The sequence below is a fragment of the Convolutriloba macropyga genome, chromosome 1, assembly GCF_964194025.1.
Source record: "Convolutriloba macropyga chromosome 1, txConMacr16.3, whole genome shotgun sequence".
NCBI classification, from domain to species: domain Eukaryota; kingdom Metazoa; phylum Xenacoelomorpha; order Acoela; family Convolutidae; genus Convolutriloba; species Convolutriloba macropyga.
Window position 1 is genome coordinate 22,667,341 of NC_134468.1, and position 18,264 is coordinate 22,685,604.

Consider the following 18,264-nt stretch of genomic DNA (forward strand, 5'->3'; position numbering starts at 1 on the left):
TGACACGTAATAATCTTATCAGTTTACGTTTTCCAAATTTCAAAAGCTATTTGGGTTTGCAATGTTCTAATTTAATCGACGTGGTAAAAAAAGTGAATTGATCAGCTAACGTAGCTTTAATAACATTTTATCTTTAATAGCTGCGATAGCTAAGCAGAGCTATTATTGGACTTTTCTTGGATTTTTACCACTCCCTGAGGAGTATTATGATTATAGTTTTCTTCAGATAAGCAAAAATGAGTAAAATTGCGTTTCAACGAAATTGTATTGAGCGATAGAAGTTGTCTGTTAATAGCCGCACAGCGATAGCTGGGGCTATTATTGGCCTTCTCTTGGTTTTTTACAATTCAAAGAATTTGAATTGTATTGGGGCGCTGTCTTTTTTACGACTCGAAGAGGAGTATTGGAGAAGTCCTTTTTTTTTTAATCAATTTTATTGGAGTGAATTTTGAAGCGGGAAATGAAACGCGTGAAAAAATTTGGAGTGATTTGGTTGCTGAACAAAAGTGAAGAGCGGAGCGAAAAGAGAGTGGTTTTTTGTTCATACCGCTGTTTTTGAGAGAGCGAGAAATTGATGTGTGAAAAAATTTTCTCTGAGCGAGCGAAATTTTTTTGTTCACGTGCGGCTTTTAAAAGCAGTTTTTTGCAATTTTTCTTGTTTGTGAGGTTTGATTATGATATTGTATTGGATTTGGGCTCGATCTGATAGGAATTGAAGGTTTCAAGTAGTTAATTTGAGTTTTATGCAAATTTGGAGGTTTTTGATCAGTTTTGCTGATTTTTCGACGAAATTTATTGTATATTGGCCTTTTGTTTTGTTTTAATGCTTTAAGTGCAATTTGCATAGAAGCGCGTTATTCAAGGATCATCGGGGTTACAAATCCATTACAATTTTGTTGTTATAAAACATTTTTTCTGAAAAAAAATGGCAGAAAAATTAGGAATTTTTTAACCACTTTTTTAAATTTTTGGCTTTTTTCGTTTTTCTTTCAATGGTAGACAATTTTTTAGCTTGCGATGACTTGCCCATTTTTTCCCGAGCATTTCATTGCTCTATTTGCTGAAAGTAACTTTATTTGGCTTTATTTTTTCTTGTAAAATTTAAAAAATACCTTACTTTTTCTCGTTTTTTATTTGTTCAATTTGGTTTTAAATGTCGTTTCTGTTCTTCCTCAACCTTTGATAGCCTTCGGCGAGTTTCTAGTGGAAGTCAGTTGTTGTAGCTCTTTTGGATGTCTCTCATTTTGATTGATATTAGTTTAGAGTTGTGTTTGTTAAAGCAAATCGAATAAATCAGAGCAAATTTTGGCCACTTTTTGTCTTTTTTCTAAGTTTATTGCCTATTTCTTCCAATTTAATGTTTTTGTTGGTAACCTTTTCTCAATAAAGAGCATTTTTGTAGGTGTCGATGCTATGAATTTGCACTTGAAGGCTTAGCAGGGCAGTTTCATTTAAACAAATTATACAAATCTCTAATTCGTTAAAGAGTTTTTCTTAGTCTTTTGTATAGTTTGTTGTATAACGTTTCTCTGCAATTACTAGGTGGGCGATTGATATAGCCAAATATAAAAATAACTGATTTCTATGAGTTATGGATGGGAAGCTGCATGTTATCTTTTTGTAGAGAATTTTGTTTGGATTTTTAGAGAATATTATTTTTTGATTTGGTCCTTTGTCAAGTTTCCAGTTCTCCAGTCTTTTCTTTGTGAATTGCTTACACTGTCTGTCGATTGATAATATGCTGGTGATGCATCTGATTAGTGAGAATAGTCAGATTTCTACTTCGAGTCGTTTCCGGAATTCTTCCGGCTATGTTTTTTTTTAAGATCTGTTCACACATTTTCATGTTTTTTGAAGTCAAATTGGAGTAGTGATTTTGGTCACGCCGAAACAGGAAATGGAGCGAAAAAGCGAGTGGTTTTGCGGCGTGAATTTTTTTTCGGTCTAATTTTAAAGTAGAGTGAGAAATCGGTGTTTGAACAAAATTTCGGTTTCTCGGTAGTGGTTTTTTGTTCACATGCGGCAAGTTCACTCTGATTTTTACTGTTTTTTCGATTTTTTGGATCGGATTTTTTTCTGAATGGTTTTCCCAAGCCATTCACAGCTCATTCTAGACCTAGTTTTTTGTTTGAATTAATTTTTCATTTCTCGCTAGTGGTTTTTTTGGTTCACATGCGGCATTTTGACATTGATTGCTGTTTTTTCCTATTTTTTTATCTGATTTTTTTCTAAAATGGTTTTCTCAATTCACTCATAGTCCATTCTAGGTCTAGTTTTTCTGTTTAGTCAATGAAAATTCTTTGAATTGTACGTCAGGACTTGTCCTGCTATGTTTTTTTATTTCGTCGTCATGATTTTTGTTACGACCATATGACGTCACAGCCACTTTTTGTTCATTCGTTCATGCAATTTCAACTGAATTGCATGTGTGACGTCATTTTTCGCTCTTAGTGGAGCGAGTTTTTTGTTCATTTGCGTGATTAAATTTTTGGTCACACTTGACTTACCTCACTCTCAAAAATGACTTCCTCACTTTGAAATTGACTTTTATTTACTTTAATTCAAAGAGATAAGGTCAAATGGGTGTGTGTCCCTCTAAATGAAGGTTATTTGAGATCAGCTAATAGAGGCAGCAATAACTTATACAGATTTTTAATCAAAATTTAACAGATCAGCCTTCAATGAAAAGGCGAATTTTTTTGGTCTGTCTTTTTCCTGTTTTTTAGACTGCCGATCTACGAATCTATTTCGGCTATTTCCTGGCAATCTGCCAGCTATTTTTTATGTACTGCTTTGACTGATGAAATGACTTTTTCGACTTTGAAAACTGTTTTTGAGAGAATGGAGCATATAGATAACCGTTTTTAGCCGTTTTTCTTCCATTTGCCTCATTTTTTTGCGTGTTGTTTTGTTTTTAGATGTAGTTTTTGTTTGACGCTGCATCAATATATAACCCCGTGGAGTTGATATTAGTGTATTTGAGAGCCTACTTATGCGCTTCAAGTCAAAATTCTGATCGTAATTTTGAAGTTTTTAGTTTTTTGGGTTTTTAATTTTTTTTGGATCTTTGATGGGACTTTTTTGTTATCAGTGTATATGGCAGTATGCAATATTCATTTGACATCCATGGACTGATTGCATATGTTACGTGATTTGTGTTCGTTTTTGAAAAAAAAATATACACTTAATGATCCGATCGTGACTGTTTTTTCTCCAATTTTCATTAATTTTTGTTTGCATTTTGATTTACTTACTAGAGTAAGGCCTTCCGCTATAAGCACTGGTTTTGTTTTCCAGGAGGGTTGAATAATGACGAATAATGAATTATACTCGTTAATAGCAACCATCATTTTTTCAGCCAGCTTTTATGGTGGCTCTTTTTTTTACTTCGTTGAACAACAATTGTTTCGCTTTACTTTAGTGCTTAACTTGTTCATTTTTTTTCTTGAGGCTGGATGCACTCTTCACTCAGAGAGCGCGAAGTGCTTTTACGCAGCAGTTGCTCAGCAAAAAAAATATAGAATCAACAGAGTCAGTATCGAAAAAGAAAATGCAGACAAAAAGCGGTTTAAAGCTTTGTTATTAAAGGTCTTGGTCATAAATAAATAGTTCGCACTATAGTGTTTTTGTACAAGTCCATTTTTTTCGTTTTTCCTGCTATTTCAATCCCAATGGGAGTTTTGAGAATCGGGATTGCGAACGGTTCTTTTCGGCAATCTGTTTTTACTACTGAAATTTCATGGTTTCCGAATTACGAAGATGCTTTTTATTAATTTTTTTGATTTCATTGCAACGACTGCAGCTCTGAAAATTTGTTAAGTTTCTATTATAATGATTTCGACTAAGTGTGATGACTGAGTTTACTTCTTTGTTTTTCTGGTAGAATCTATTTCTTTTGTCTTCTTCATTATATGCCCAAATTTGGCAATTATTTGAATTCAATTTATCAATAGTATCAGTATCTGCAAGACACGAAGTATTTGTAAAAACTTCTTATAATGTTGGTTCGCTGAAACGAAAATGTTGTCTTGCCGTAGAGTTTTCAGTTCATGAGACCAATTATGCTCTATAAATGCACGGTCAGTTTTTTTTGAGCGTATCAGCGGAGCTATTATAGGACTATTCTTGGATTTTAACGACTCTAAGAGGAGTATTATAATTATAGTTTTCTTCAGATAATCGAAAGTGAGCAAAATGGCGTTTTAACAAAATTGTATTGAGTTAGAGAAGTTGTTTGTTCATGCACTGCTTTGACTGATAAAATGACTTTTCGACTTTGAAAACGGTTTTTGAGAGAATGGAGCATATAGATAACCGTTTTTAGCCGTTTTTCGTCCATTTGGCTCATTTTCTTGCGTGTAGTTTGGTTTTTTGGCGTAGTTTTTGCTTGACGCTGCATCAGTATGTAACCCCGTGAAGTTGCATCAGTATGTAACCCCGTGAAGTATGTAACCCTGTCTTTGAGAGCCTTGCATGCATTTCAAGTCAAAGGTCTACTCAGTCGAACTTTATTTTTTGGCTGTGTTTGAATGTTCCCAGAGGATAGCCTTTTGATGTTCCCAGTGGATAGTTGTCAATTGACATCGATTATGTTTTTATTTTTGCTTGGTTTAATGATATTATTGTTACGACAATAATGATATTATTGATACTAGTTACGACAATGATTTAAAATTTCAGCTCCTTTAGTTAACTCTGGTAAACACAATTGTTTTATTGTCTGCTATTTCAATTTTGTTTGGGAGGGTCCGACGCTTTGTGTCGCATCCGGTATTCTTCCGGGAATGTTTTTTTCCAAGATTTGTGTTACGACCATATGACGTGATGTTCACTTCATAACTGCTTCATTCATGCAATCGCGGCTGAATTGGGTGGTTTTTTCACTCTTATTAGCTTTATTGATCATTCGCTTGATTACTTTTTTGGTCACATGTGACTGAATTCGCTCTGTAAATGACTTTTACTCTTTCTCTCTCTCTCTCTCTCTTCCTCTCAAATTGATTAGTTGCTCCCAAGCGAAGATTGTAGCAAGTATATTAGTCGTGTCGGTCTTTTTTATGCTATTTTTCGTTTGAGCGTTTTTTTTCGGACGCTTGTGACTTTTCGTCCTGAAAAAAAGGTAGCGCCCAGCGGGCATTAAGTGCTTTTAGAGCGTTTCAGCTCTGTTTCAGCTCTAACTGTTTTGGAGACTTATACTTATGGTGCGAAGGGAGGTTCTTAGAGGTTGAAGACACCCCCACTGTTGACCCCCCCACTCATTCAGGTCTTTCCAGACCCAGGGGGCAGAAATCATCCTAAGGGGTATGATTATAAGTTACTGACAAATTTTTATTGGCCATGGAATAGTTTTTCAACTTGTCACAAATTTTAGCAATTTTTTTAGAACTTGCCTTTCAAGTTTTTTTTTGAAAATTTTTGTCGTTTTTAGGTTCTTTTAGACTAGGGTTTCAAAGTCCTCAGGCCAAGGAACCTCCTCTAGGGTTTGAAAATAGGTTACTGAATAATTTCTAGATGTAATGGAATGTCTTGCAAGATTTTAACATCACGAATTTTAGCATTTTTTGACAATTTTTGCCTTTTTTTCAACTTTTGACATTTACAGTCATTATTCGGACTTTTTTGAGCTTTTATGGTCAGAAAACCTCCGTTAGGGTTTGATAATAAGTTACTGGAAAATTTTTGTTGGTCATGTTTGTTTTCTTTTTTTAAAAAAACTTGAAATTTTAAACTTTTTTGTGTCATTTTCTAAGTTTCTCTAGCCTCAAGAGCCATGGAACTTCCTCTAAGGTTTGATAATATGTTACTGCATAGTTTATAGATGTAGTGGATTGTTTTTTAAGGTTTTAATATAACAAATTTAAGCAATTTTAAAAATATTTGCAATTTTTTCCACATTTTTTGAGTTTTTTCCGGTGACAGTGGCTCTGGGACCTCATACAAGATTTGATAATGAGCTGCTGCATAGTTCCTAGAGTTAATGGGGTGATGATCAAATTCTTTTTGACTCCAGTTTAGTAATTTTGGATAAATTTTAAATTTCTCAACTTTTTGGAGAATTTTTATGTTCCAAGATTATGGATCTTTATGAGCCAGTGAATGAAACTATTTCAGGCTTGAAGCATTGGTACTGGATAGTCCCTTGAGACAATGAAATGGTTCTGAAGATATTAATAGCTTGAATATTAGCGAGATTTTGTTAAAATTTGCATTTGTTTCAAAAATTTTTCAATATTTTTTGTCGTTTTCTGAGTTTATTGACCATTACTGGCCAACGAAACTTTTAAAGTCTTGGAGATGGGTTACTTGTCGGAACTTTCGAGAAAAACATGGTTTTGAACTTTATTTACTGGGAAATTGAAAACTTTTCTTTTGGTTTTGCCTTTTTCGGGTTTTTTCTATTTGATTTATTTAATAACAAAGCTAGAAAACTAGAAGTTGCAGCGTCGAATCCCATCATGGAAAATATTCCTATTTCTATTTCCCTCTCTGTTGATTAGGGGGTCTCTTTCCTTCTCTTTCTCGTTCACGTTTTATCTCTCTCTCTCTCTCTCACTCTCTCTCTCTCTCTCTCTCTCTGACTCTATCTCGCTCTCTCACTTTCTCTCTTTTGTTGATGCCGCACTTCAGCTGCTCTTATATGGCGTAACGTCATCATCTCTGATCCTCATTAACATTGAGTTATAGCCGAAATGTTTTTTTAAAATCAAAAGCTTTTTTTAAAAGGCACTTTTTAAGAAACTGTTAATTGCTCTCAAAAGGAATTTGCAGCAAATATATTAATCTTGTTCGTCTCTTTTATGCAATTTTTTGCTTGGCCGATTTTTCGTCTGGCCCATTTGACTTTCGTCTTCAGAAACGGGATAAATTGTTAGCTCCGTTTGCCTTAAGGTCTCTTAGAGCCGGTCAGCGCACTAGTCTTCAAGTATGCGATTAACAGAAACTGTTTTGGAGACTTATACTTATGTGATGGGCGGTTCCTAAAAATTGATCCCACACCCCACCCAACCACCGCCTCCACATCAGTCCCCCAATCCACTTTTGTACCCCGCTGCAGTGCACACCCGCTGCGCTCACCTTACGCCCCTTCAATTAATCTGAAGCTAGTCTCACTAAACCGTGACTAGCTGCTGACGAAGGCAGCCCGTCGTTTGAGAGCAATTCGCCCGTGGTTAGTTCTTCGGTCTTGCTTTTTTGCATTTGCTTCTTGAGACTTCAGTTCTACAAAGCTTTCCATTTTTTGGCAATCTATCGGTTATGTTTTAAAAGTTCTCTCTGATGTACTGACGTCGGATTAATTTTCCGTAACCGTTCTGAAAAAAATTGATCACGAAAATATGACCATTTTGCGTCGAAAAGTTTTTGACTTGACTAACACAATTTTTTCAACAGTATGTGATACGAATTAAGCAAAAACCTTTGAGAGCTGTACAATTTCTATCAGAAAGTTTATGGGCACAAACCAGTTGCGCTGCGTTCATTGAGGTAACTCTAAAAGAGTAATTCATCTGGCTTTTTCATGTGGTTTTCGTCATCTGGCACCTAACTAAAACATAACAATGTCTTTCAGTGCGGATGTTTTAAAAATGTTCAGAGTTTTAACGTATCTGGTTTAAGGTACGTAAATTCAGCCACTCGGCCAACGTGTCTAGATCTCCGAAAGGAACAGCACCTGTATTTACCTTTCAATCACCCGGTGGCAGTACACAAGTGAAGAGTAACAGTGCCAAGAAGCTCAGCACCTCTGAGGAATCGCAACGAAAGTTAGTTAAGTCTCAGTATAAAATGAAATGACTTTGCTACGTTCATAGTTATGTGATATTAGCTGTTAATATCGAAATAGTAGTGAAAACCTGTAAATGGCTGTTTTGAGCGTGGTTATGCTTTCATTTTAGACTTGAAAAGGAGTATTGGGAAAGCGTCTTTTTTGGCCGATAATTTTGTTGGAGTTCATTTGAAACAGAAAATACTGCGCGCGAAAATGACCGTTTAACGAAATCAAGAGTCTTTTATGGGAAAGTTTGATATCTGCTGGCTTGCATATTTTATTATACAAATGAGTCGGACTTCTAGGTAACCGCCGCATTGCATCGTGGAAACGCGAGGGTGGGTTCGGGGCCCCGCCTGATCTAAAACAGCAAACTATGTACAAATCGTATATAAAAATTCAAATTCTCGAACGCGGACTTGTGAAACTTTTTCAATTTTTGAGAAAAGCATTTTTTTAATAGCCGCACAGCGATAGCTGGGGCTATTATTGGCCTTCTCTTGGTTTTTTTACAATTCAAAGAATTTGAATTGTATTGGGGCGCTGTCTTTTTTTTTTAAGATCTGTTCACACATTTTCATGATTTTTGAAGTCAAATCGGAGTAGTGATTTTGGTCACGCCGAAACAGGAAATGGAGCGAAAAAGCGAGTGGTTTTGCGGCGTGAATTTTGTTCGCTCTAATTTTAAAGTAGAAAGAGAAAACGGTGTTTGAACAAAAACTCGGTTTCTCGGTAGTGGTTTTTTGTTCACATGCGGCAATTTCACTCTGATTTTTACTGTTTTTTCGATTTTTTGGATCGGATTTTTTTCTTAATGGTTTTCTCATTTCATTCACAGCTCATTCTAGACCCAGTTTTTTGTTTGAATTAATTTTTCATTTCTCGATAGTGGTTTTTTTGGTTCACATGCGGCATTTTGACATTGATTTTCTGTATTTTCTTATTTTTTTATCTGTTTTTTTTTCTAAAATGGTTTTCTCAATTCACTCATAGTCCACTCTAAGTCTAGTTTTTCTGTTTAGTCAATGAAAATTCTTTGAATTGTACGTCAGGACTTGTCCTGCTATGTTTTTTTATTTCGTCGTCATGATTTTTGTTACGACCATATGACGTCACAGCCACTTTTTGTTCATTCGTTCATGCAATTTCAACTGAATTGCATGTGTGACGTCATTTTTCGCTCTTAGTGGAGCGAGTTTTTTGTTCATTTGCGTGATTAAATTTTTGGTCACACTTGACTTACCTCACTCTCAAAAATGACTTCCTCACTTTGAAATTGACTTTTATTTACTTTAATTCAAAGAGATAAGGTCAAATGGGTATGTGTTACTCTAAATGAAGGTTATTTGAGATCAGCTAATAGAGGCAGCAATAACTTATACAGGTTTATAATCGAAATATAACAGATCAGCCTTCAATGAAAAGACGAATTTTTTTGGTCTGTCTTTTTTCTGTTTTTTTTTAGACTGCCGGTCTACGAATCTATTGCGGCTATTTTCTGGCAATCTGCCAGCTATGTTTTGCAATTTCTTTCAAAAATTAGTAGTTTGTAACTTTCTTCGAAATAGTTGATCGTTTCTCCATGTTGCTTAATAAACAGATTTATCTACCATTTCAGGACACCTTTTCTTGCCAATATATGCAGATATAGACGAAAAAACGTCACTATTTTAAAGCACATTTAGAAATCATAACTGTTTCTATTGTTATAAATTTGAAACAGCAACATGTAAGAGTATTCTAGAAGTAAACGCATATGAGATTCCTATGATCTATTGCTGGCTAGGTTTCTTAATGGAACGGATTAGCTTCAGAGAAGTTTTTGCTAAAATTTTTATCTTACAAATCCTTACCTCGAAAAATTACTAAAATTTCTTCAAGTTCAAAATTGTCTGTGACTGTTAAAACTGTTTCCAAGTAACTATAAGACTAGTGTAAGTCATTTTGCGTCCTTTCGCGCTGAAGAAAGATTTTTACAAGTTTGATTTTTTTCCAAAAAGCGTTTTTTCTAAAATCTTGCATATTTCTGCTTAAAATTTATCGGGGCATGCTTGCGACACATCATGCCCTGCAGCAAAATTAAAATTAGATAAGGAACCTTGAACTTGTAATCTTTCTTCAGAGAATGATGTATTTAAATAATTTTCGAAAAAATGATGCAGGTTTTCCTGCAAATGTAACTTAATGGCGAGGCTGAAGGGCACTACCATTGTTCCTTCCCCATTTTGTCTGCATAAAATAATCAGTAGGAGTACGCTTGCCAGGAGAAACTAATGACACAGAGCCGCCTAAGGTCAACACCTATTTTTTGTGGGCAGAGACAACCGGAGTTTTTTTTCAATTGTTTGTTTCAAAAGTTCATTTTTTTACGCCTTAGCGTCTGTTTCATATCTTTTTCTTGAATGTGAAAGAGAATTGGATTGCAGATTGCTCTTAAACACAATTTGTGTAAACGTGTGTTTTTTTTGCTCGGCTGTTTTTACTTTTTGCTAGAACACTTTTTTTGCTCGTTTCAGCGATTTAAGCGAAGTTGACTGTCCATCTTCAAAGTCCATCTTCAAAAATGGGATAAACAGCTAAAGCCCGGAACTATGGAAGTATTTAGTAGGCACTGGTTTGTGTTGTTCACCAAATCTGCGGCGCTTAAGCCGAATATTCATGGGGTGGAACACCTCCCCCATTTAACCATCACTCCCGCTTTTATCCTTGCTCCCTGAAGCTAGCCGCCGTGTGCTTAATATGCTACGTACGACCAACGAAAACCCGTCATTTTTCGTTAGAAAGAAATTCATCCAATGGTAGTCGGATGGATTGAGGTTTCTGTTTGATAAGGCTGCCTCAGAGCTTTGGTTGAGTGCAATTTCTGAGTACTCGATGAGAGTATTTTCTCTCATATTTTTTTAGCAATTATGTTGGTCCTGTCGTTTTTTATGCGATTTTGCTGGATCAATTTTTGGGCTGAAGCTTCTGATTTTTTCCCCTCAAAATAAGATAAATAGGCAATAAGTGAGATTAGTGATAGGAAAAAATGTATCAGCGAGTGTTAGTTATTTTGGTGGATCAGACTCTTCAGTCTCCCCCCTCTTTAACCCAACTCGGCAGCCCCCTTATCGCACCACTAAGCCCGCTTTCTCGAGCCCTGCTCCCACGTTCTCTTATTTACCCACACCATACTGAAGTGAGTCTCCTTAAGCGTCAGTTTAGCCACTGACGAGCCAAACGCTCGCAAGTTGTTTGAGAGCAATTTGCGTGACGTTAGATATTTTGCGTGACGTTAGATAGTTCTAATTAGTTTCTTCTCTGGCTATCCATGATGCTTGAAAACCCGAGGAACAGTGTGAAATAAGAGAACCCAGGATAAAAATTAATCCGGCGCTAAAAGTTGAATGCAAACCCAACTTAGCAAATAATTAAGTTTTTTTGTATAAATGAACGTGAGGCAACACGTGCTATATAGACTTGCTCAGTTTCAAATCTGCTAATTTTTAAGCCCTAATTTAGCGGCCTTCACTATATTTGCGTTCATTGTTTAATAGCCGCCTCAGCTTCTCAGCCGGCTATTATAGCGCTCCTATTTTTTACAATTCAAAGAATTTGAATTGTATATGGGCGCTGTCTTTTTTTTAAGATCTATTCTCACATTTTCATGATTTTTGAAGTCAAATTGGAGTTGTCATTTTGGTCACGCCGAAACAAGAAGTGGAGCGAAAAAGCGTGTGATATTGCGGCGTGAAATTTTTTAGCTCCATTTTTAAAGTAGCGTGGGAAAACGGTGTTGGAACAAAAATTCGCTTTCTCGCTACTGGTTTTTTGTTCACATGCGGCAATTTTACTTTGATGTTTACTGTTTTTTTCGACTTTTTGGATCAGGTTTTTTTTCGAAATGGTTTCCCAATCCATTCATAGTTCATTTCAGGCCTAGTTTTTTCTTTCTTGCTAGTAGTTTTTTGTTCACATGCGGCTTTTTGACAGTGATTTTTAATTTTTTTAAATTTTTTATGATTTTTTTTGGAAAAGGTTTTTCCAATTCACTCATAGTCCGTTCTAGGTGTAGTTTTTGTTTAGTCAATGAAAATTCGAATTGTACGCCAGGACTTGTCTTGCTATGCTTTTCTACAATTCAAAGAATTTGAATTGTATTGGTGCTTGGTGCGCTGTTTTTTTAAGATGTGTTCACACATTTTTCAATGACTTTGATCTTTCAAAACGGGAAAAACAGGGGCATTAAGTTTCATTAGAGGCCCAAAGTGAGTTTTGGTTGTCTTTCAAGTGCTTATATTGATGCAGCTGCTGGGATGGCCTTAATTAAGGGCTAAAAGGTCATTTTTAGGAGTTTTTCTGCTCAAAGTGGTGCAATTTTTCATGCTTTTTGTGATTTTTTTGTTCTGATTGGTCTTAGGTTGAAATTTTTAAAAGTTGATGAAGGCCTATTGCTTATGGTCATTTTATAAGCTAAATGTTTTGGTACTACAAACACACACGCAAAATGGTACTAATTTTTTTTTTGATTTTTTTCAGGTTTTTTTTGAAAATGTCATTTTTGAGATTTTTTAGCCCTAGGTGTCAAAAAGCCTCCTTTAGGTTTTGATAAACGGTTTGATGATAGAATACTGCATAGTTTCTAGTGGTAATGGAATTGTTTTCATCTTTTTGCCATCATGAATTTTAGCATTTTTGACAAAACTTGCAATTTTTTTTCCTATTTTTTGACATTTATTGTCATTATTCAAGTTGTTTGAGTCTCAGGGGCCAGAAAACCTCATCAGGGGTTGGATATTAAGTTTCTGAAAAAACCTTATTTGCCATGGAATAGGTTTCAACTTTCGGTTATCACAAATTGTAGCAATTTTTTTGACAAAATTCGCATTTTTTTCAGGTTTTTGAAAATGTTTGTCATTTTTTCAGTTTTTCCGGCTTCAGGGACCAGGCAATCTCCTTTTAGATTTGTTAATAGAGCACTGCATAGTTTCTAGTAACAATGGAATGGTTTTTAATATTTTAATATCTCGAATTTTAGCAGTTTTTGATAAATTCTGCAATTTTTTTAAGGCTTCCTAAAACTTTTGTCCATTCATATTCGTCCATTCTCAAGTGCGAGAAAACATGTTCCACCTTCTGATAAAAAGTTACTGCATGGTTTTTAATTTAATGGATTTGTTTTCAACAATTTAACTTTTCGACCTTTAGAAGTTTTTGGATGAAATTTGCAATTAAGAAAGAAAGAAAGAAAGAATAAATTTCTCCTTTGTATGATAAAATAAATCAATTTAAATCAACAATTTAATTACTTAGATTATTATCAACATTATTATATATCATAATAACCACAGATATCTCGTAGAGGACAGATAGACGGGGCTATTAAACCCACCTAGTATCTGCCCTGGCTAAACTTAAATAGTTAAGGAGAGAAAAAAACGATAACTTAAATTTTTTATGCTGAAAACAGAAAAAAAACGGTTTTTAAGCTCCCAAAACAATTCTATTTTTTGAACTCTATACCTACTGCGCTACCACTGTATGCTGTGTCTTGATTTCCGAGAGTAACGCTGATTCCTGTATCGCAAATATAAATAAAAGAAAGTAAAAAACAAAAAAAAATTCTGCAATTCGAATTTCTTCGTCGATTTTCTATGTGTAGACTTCGTTATTTTCCAAAAATAATACCATTTTTGAGGCCTCGGCACTTACAAAGTAAGTGCCGTAACAATTTTTGACTACAGTTCATGGAATAGAAAAATTGAAAAAAAGTTGGAGGGTGGTGGGCAAGGAAAAAAATTACTTAAAAATGTGGGATACCAGCTCCTCATTATTCAGCAAGTAACTTTCTTTAACTTTATGATAAAATTGCCATATTTGTTGCCAATTTTCGTTTTCTATGTCTTGTGCTAGAAGTTCATTCTTTCTCAGTGTGTTAAATAACCTTGCACAACGATATGAAATAGAGGAGCGCTCAAACTGCGTTTTAAAGGAGGGAAGCTTTAGGTAGTTTTTGGTACATCTTCTGGTTTTTCTGGTACTATGCTCATACTCAAAGAGTTCATTTAGATAAGTTTCGCTATGCATCTTTTTCAATGATTTCAGGACAAATTTCAGCTGCTCATAAATATGAAACTCGAATACTGTTAGTAATTTATAAGAGATAAAAATGTCCCTACAACTATCCGACAATTTCCTGAAATAAAGGAATTTTAGAATTTTTTTCTGAAGAATGTAGATAGGTAGAAGCGACGATTAACTGCAACAGCCATATACTGAAATACCGTATTGAACTATTGGGTTAACATTGCTTCGATAGTAATCAATTAGCTGTTTTCGGGGTACTTAGTGACGCAGCTTACATATAATACCACACTGTTTTGAGAGTCTTTTCTTAATATACTCTATATGTGATTGAAAACTTAATTTACTATCTACATAGATTCCGAGATACTTACAAAGAATTGTTTTCAAATTTTTTCAAAACATTTGTATTTTATTTTTTTTTCTTGCCTCAGTAGCTAGGTAACCTCATCCAGGGTTTGATAGTATGTTATTTAATGGTTGCTCGGGGGCAATTGAATGGCTTTCAACATTTTAATAGAACGAATTTCTTTTTTTTTGAAGTTTGAAGTTTTTTCTAAAAATTATTGCCTATCGATCTGAGCCAATGAGTTTTTTAAGCTTGGAATTGGGTTACGGGATAGCCTCTAAAGACACAGAAATGACTCTGAAGATTTTTATATCCTTGTTTTTTATCATTGAGTTCATTATATCATTGATTTTTATATCATTGAGTTCATCGATTTTCAAGGGCCAATGAATTTTTTTCAGGTCTTCAAGATATAATACTGGAGCGATTTCAGAAACAAAAATTGGTTTTAAACATATTTTTGAAATAGGTATGTTTAAAGGGGAAAGTTATTGCCTTAGGTTTAAAAGCTTCAAGAGTTTTAGCAATGAGTATGTTTTTCTTTAGTTTTGATTCTTTTAGTTTCTCAATTTTGATGATTTTGTTTGTGTTCTGGCTGGCATTGTTCAATTGATCTGCTGGTCAGGTAGAGTACGTCTGAGTTTTTTATTCAATTCTTTGAATTGTATTTCAGGACTTGTCCTGCTATGTTTTTTACTTCGTAGAACTCATTTTTTCGCTTTACCTTAGTTCACAGATTGTTCAACGCTTTGCGTGAAATCTTTTTGATTTTTTTAGGCTAGATGCACTCTTCGCTCATTCTGCTCAAATTGCTTTTCGACAGCAGTTCAAAATGCAAAGAATCAGTATCAAAAAACGAAATCAGAAATAGAAGCGGGATAAACCCATAAAGCCCAGTTTTAGATGCCAGTTACTCGAACTTTGTTCTTATCAGTCTTAGTTATCATCTCTAATGCTTATTGGTAATGATGCTAGCTCCTGTATCGTCCCATTATGAAACAGGAGTATGATATGATCAACTACAAAATGACATCAAAATTGTTCGTACCTCAAACTTGTTTTCGTACAAAAATAATTTATTCACTTGTTTTTTTTCCTCTTCTTTCAATCCCAATCTTGATTATGGGAATCAACGTCGGCTATTATCCGGCAATCTGCCGAGTATGCTTAATTAGTCGATCGGAGCCGTAGACTGTCAATAGAAAAGCTTGTATACAAATTGTTTGTTAATTTATTTTTTGTTTTTGAGAGCCTCTAAGTAGTCGCTGTTACAGAAAAGGTGAAGTTTGCGGGTTTTTTTTATTAATATTATGTTTTTTAATAATAATTTTATTAATATTTATTTTGTTTGTCTTCTTTCAATCCCAGTCGTGGTTATGAGAATCAACGGCGGCTGTTTTCCGGCGATCTGCAGTGTCTGTTTTCTATTGATATTCGCTGATCTCAGAAATTGTCATATTTGTTTGAAATGCGCAAGTTCATAGATAGGGTCTGCCGTGTTCTTTGACTAGACGGAACTTGTATAGCACCGAAGTCCACATAAAGGGGGTATGAAGTTATCCTCTAATAGTCAAATGCTGGGGGAGAACGTAATCTGTTTTTGCTCTAAACGGTTGAACCCATAAAGCCAATTTTTAGATGACCTTTAAGTGTTTTTATTTTGGTAGGTCTAATGATAATTCATATTGATGCGCCTGTCTCTATTCTCTCATTAAGAAGGAATAATCTTTACTTACAAATCCTAACAATATTACACGTTATTTTTTCTCGTTTATGCTTTGGATCACAATCGGCGTCATAGGAATCAATCGCGACCATTTTCAGCCTTTTTCAGACAATTTATTGACCGTTTTAAGAGAGGAGGAACGATCAATTTTTTGTCGACTTTGTGTTGACTCGAGAGTCTCAATTTCATTTTCGAGTTCCATTTTCCTGTCTGGTCTTGTAAGTTTACAAAACGCTTTTATCGCCTAGATATATTTATGGATATAACTTTCGTAAAGGTTGCCTGACATCAATGCGATGTCGGCTTTCGGGTAGATTTGAAGTGTGGCTATTAAAGTCCAAATTTTGAACTAAATCTGCAATCATTGTAGCAATCAATTTGTTGCCGCCGAGCCTAATTGAGTTTAATTGCCGCCGATGGTAAACAAGTATGATTGGAGTTGTATATTCTATTGTTCGAGCGTTTCAGCTTCTACTTAAACCACGGCTTGGACGAGAGTGATCATCGTCTCTTCAAGCAGGACAAGCTTGCATCACCAAAAAGAGCTAATTTTGCCCGACTGGACTCACGCGAGATTCCTGAGATGCTGGAGCTGGACATTTCATGCGTTGGTGCAGAAGGAGATCCAGATTATGACGAAGTCATCACATCTCATCCAGTAGTGCAGGCCTTACTTTCAGAAGAAAAAGGGAAACGGTGGGCGTTGTTGAAAAGCCTCTACGAAAGAGAAGCCTCACTGGAGAAGCAAATTCAAGATTTACAGAATCAGCTAAAAGAACAAACGAGTCTGTCTAATCACTTCAAGTAGGGGCACACATTTTTTTAACATCTTTAAGCATGTTCCACAGATTTTTCGGGAAGCTATAAATCACGAAGGTTGGTTCGTCCAGGGTTGCGCTTCTTGAATGTAACAACCTAATTGATTAGCGAGATTAAAATCTGATTTCTTTTCCCAAAATTATTTTAATTGTGAGTAATTTGTGGAAAAGTAGGAAAATTGAAAGAGTTAAAAAATTTATTTGATCGGGAAACCCAAAAATTATTTGCAGCTCTTATTTAAAAACTTTTTCGAAAAATTCAGAGGGCATCCGTACGCTTGTTCGTAGAATTTGAGAATCGAATGTTAAAATTGCATTGAGCCAATTAAAAAGTTCATCTGCATTGCGTACGGACATAGATTGGCAGCATTCGATTGGCAGAGATGTGATTATCAATTAAGAGGTGTTTGTTTGAGCCGGCATTGCTGTTTTTATGAATGTATATTGCATAGGCGCATGCAGCATGAGCTGGTGATGAGTCACACGGAGAAGGAAAACATGTGGGAAAAGGAGCGAACGAAGCTAATCGAGAAGCTGAAGAGTGGTCACAACAAAATGAAGATGCTCTCCAAGGTAATAAAATACAGTTCTCTAACTTATCACTCTTGGTTATCAGGGATGACATTTGAAAGCCTCTGGATGTATAACTCGGTATTGATCATTGGGAGAGCGCGGTTGACTCTCTACTGAAGTACCTAGATTGGTAGAGGGCAGGATTTGATTTTTCGGTTGAGCTGCGAAGCTCTAAGTTGATTTACCGTAGCTATATTGCGGTGATCTTGGTTTTAACGACTCGAAGAGTATTGCTATTCTACAGACTTTTAAATTGCTCTCAAACGAAGTTTGAAGCAATTATTTTAAACCTGTTTGTCTTTATTCTTTCGATTTTACTTCTCGAGGGAATTTGTTACTGAATTTAATTGCCCCACCTGTCGTTCGAGCGCAATTTGTTCGACGTTAGTCGGTCTGTTTTTTTAGCCAAACCAAATTTGTTCATAACTTGAACTGTAACCTTTCTTTTCGAATACTGACTTCTGTTTTCAAACACTGGACCGTACCCCAGTAGCTTATTTTCTGATATATAGTAATCAGGAACTGCAGATAATATTCAAAGTCGAAAGGTCGATTTTGTTTAATAGCCGCGAAGCGATAGCGGCTTTTATTGGGGACATCGTGGTTTTTTACAATTCAAAGATTTTGAATTGCATTGTGGCGAATTTGAATTGCATCTTTAAAAACGGGATAAACAGGTAAAGCCCAGCGTGCATTAGGTTTCATTAGAGACCCAAAGTGGGCTTTAGTAGTCCTTAAAGTGCTTAGAAGGTTACAGCTGCTGGTATGGTCATAATTCAAGTTCAAAATGATTTTTGGAGTTTGCGAGAAAAAATAACTAATTATGGCCATTTTATGAGCTATGTGTTTTGGTACTACAAACAAAAACACGCAAAATGATACTAATTTTTGCAATTTTTTTAATAGCCGCACAGCGATAGCTGGGGCTATTATTGGCCTTCTCTTGGTTTTTTTTTTATTTCGTCGTCAT

The 18,264-nt window shown here is 35.3% G+C and overlaps 2 protein-coding genes across 2 annotated transcripts in view; one reads left to right on the forward strand and one right to left on the reverse strand.

Moving 5' to 3' along the window:
* LOC142336586 (activating molecule in BECN1-regulated autophagy protein 1-like) overlaps window positions 1-18,264 on the reverse strand; it is a 329,506-nt gene that overhangs the window by 237,840 nt on the left and 73,402 nt on the right. The window lies entirely within an intron of this gene.
* LOC142347233 (uncharacterized) overlaps window positions 1-18,264 on the forward strand; it is a 42,295-nt gene that overhangs the window by 15,412 nt on the left and 8,619 nt on the right. The window contains exons 5-7 of the mRNA XM_075398920.1: window positions 7,615-7,760; window positions 16,372-16,707; window positions 17,174-17,294. Of these exons, the coding sequence (XP_075255035.1) occupies window positions 7,615-7,760; window positions 16,372-16,707; window positions 17,174-17,294 (603 nt within the window). The remainder of the gene's footprint in view (window positions 1-7,614; window positions 7,761-16,371; window positions 16,708-17,173; window positions 17,295-18,264) is intronic.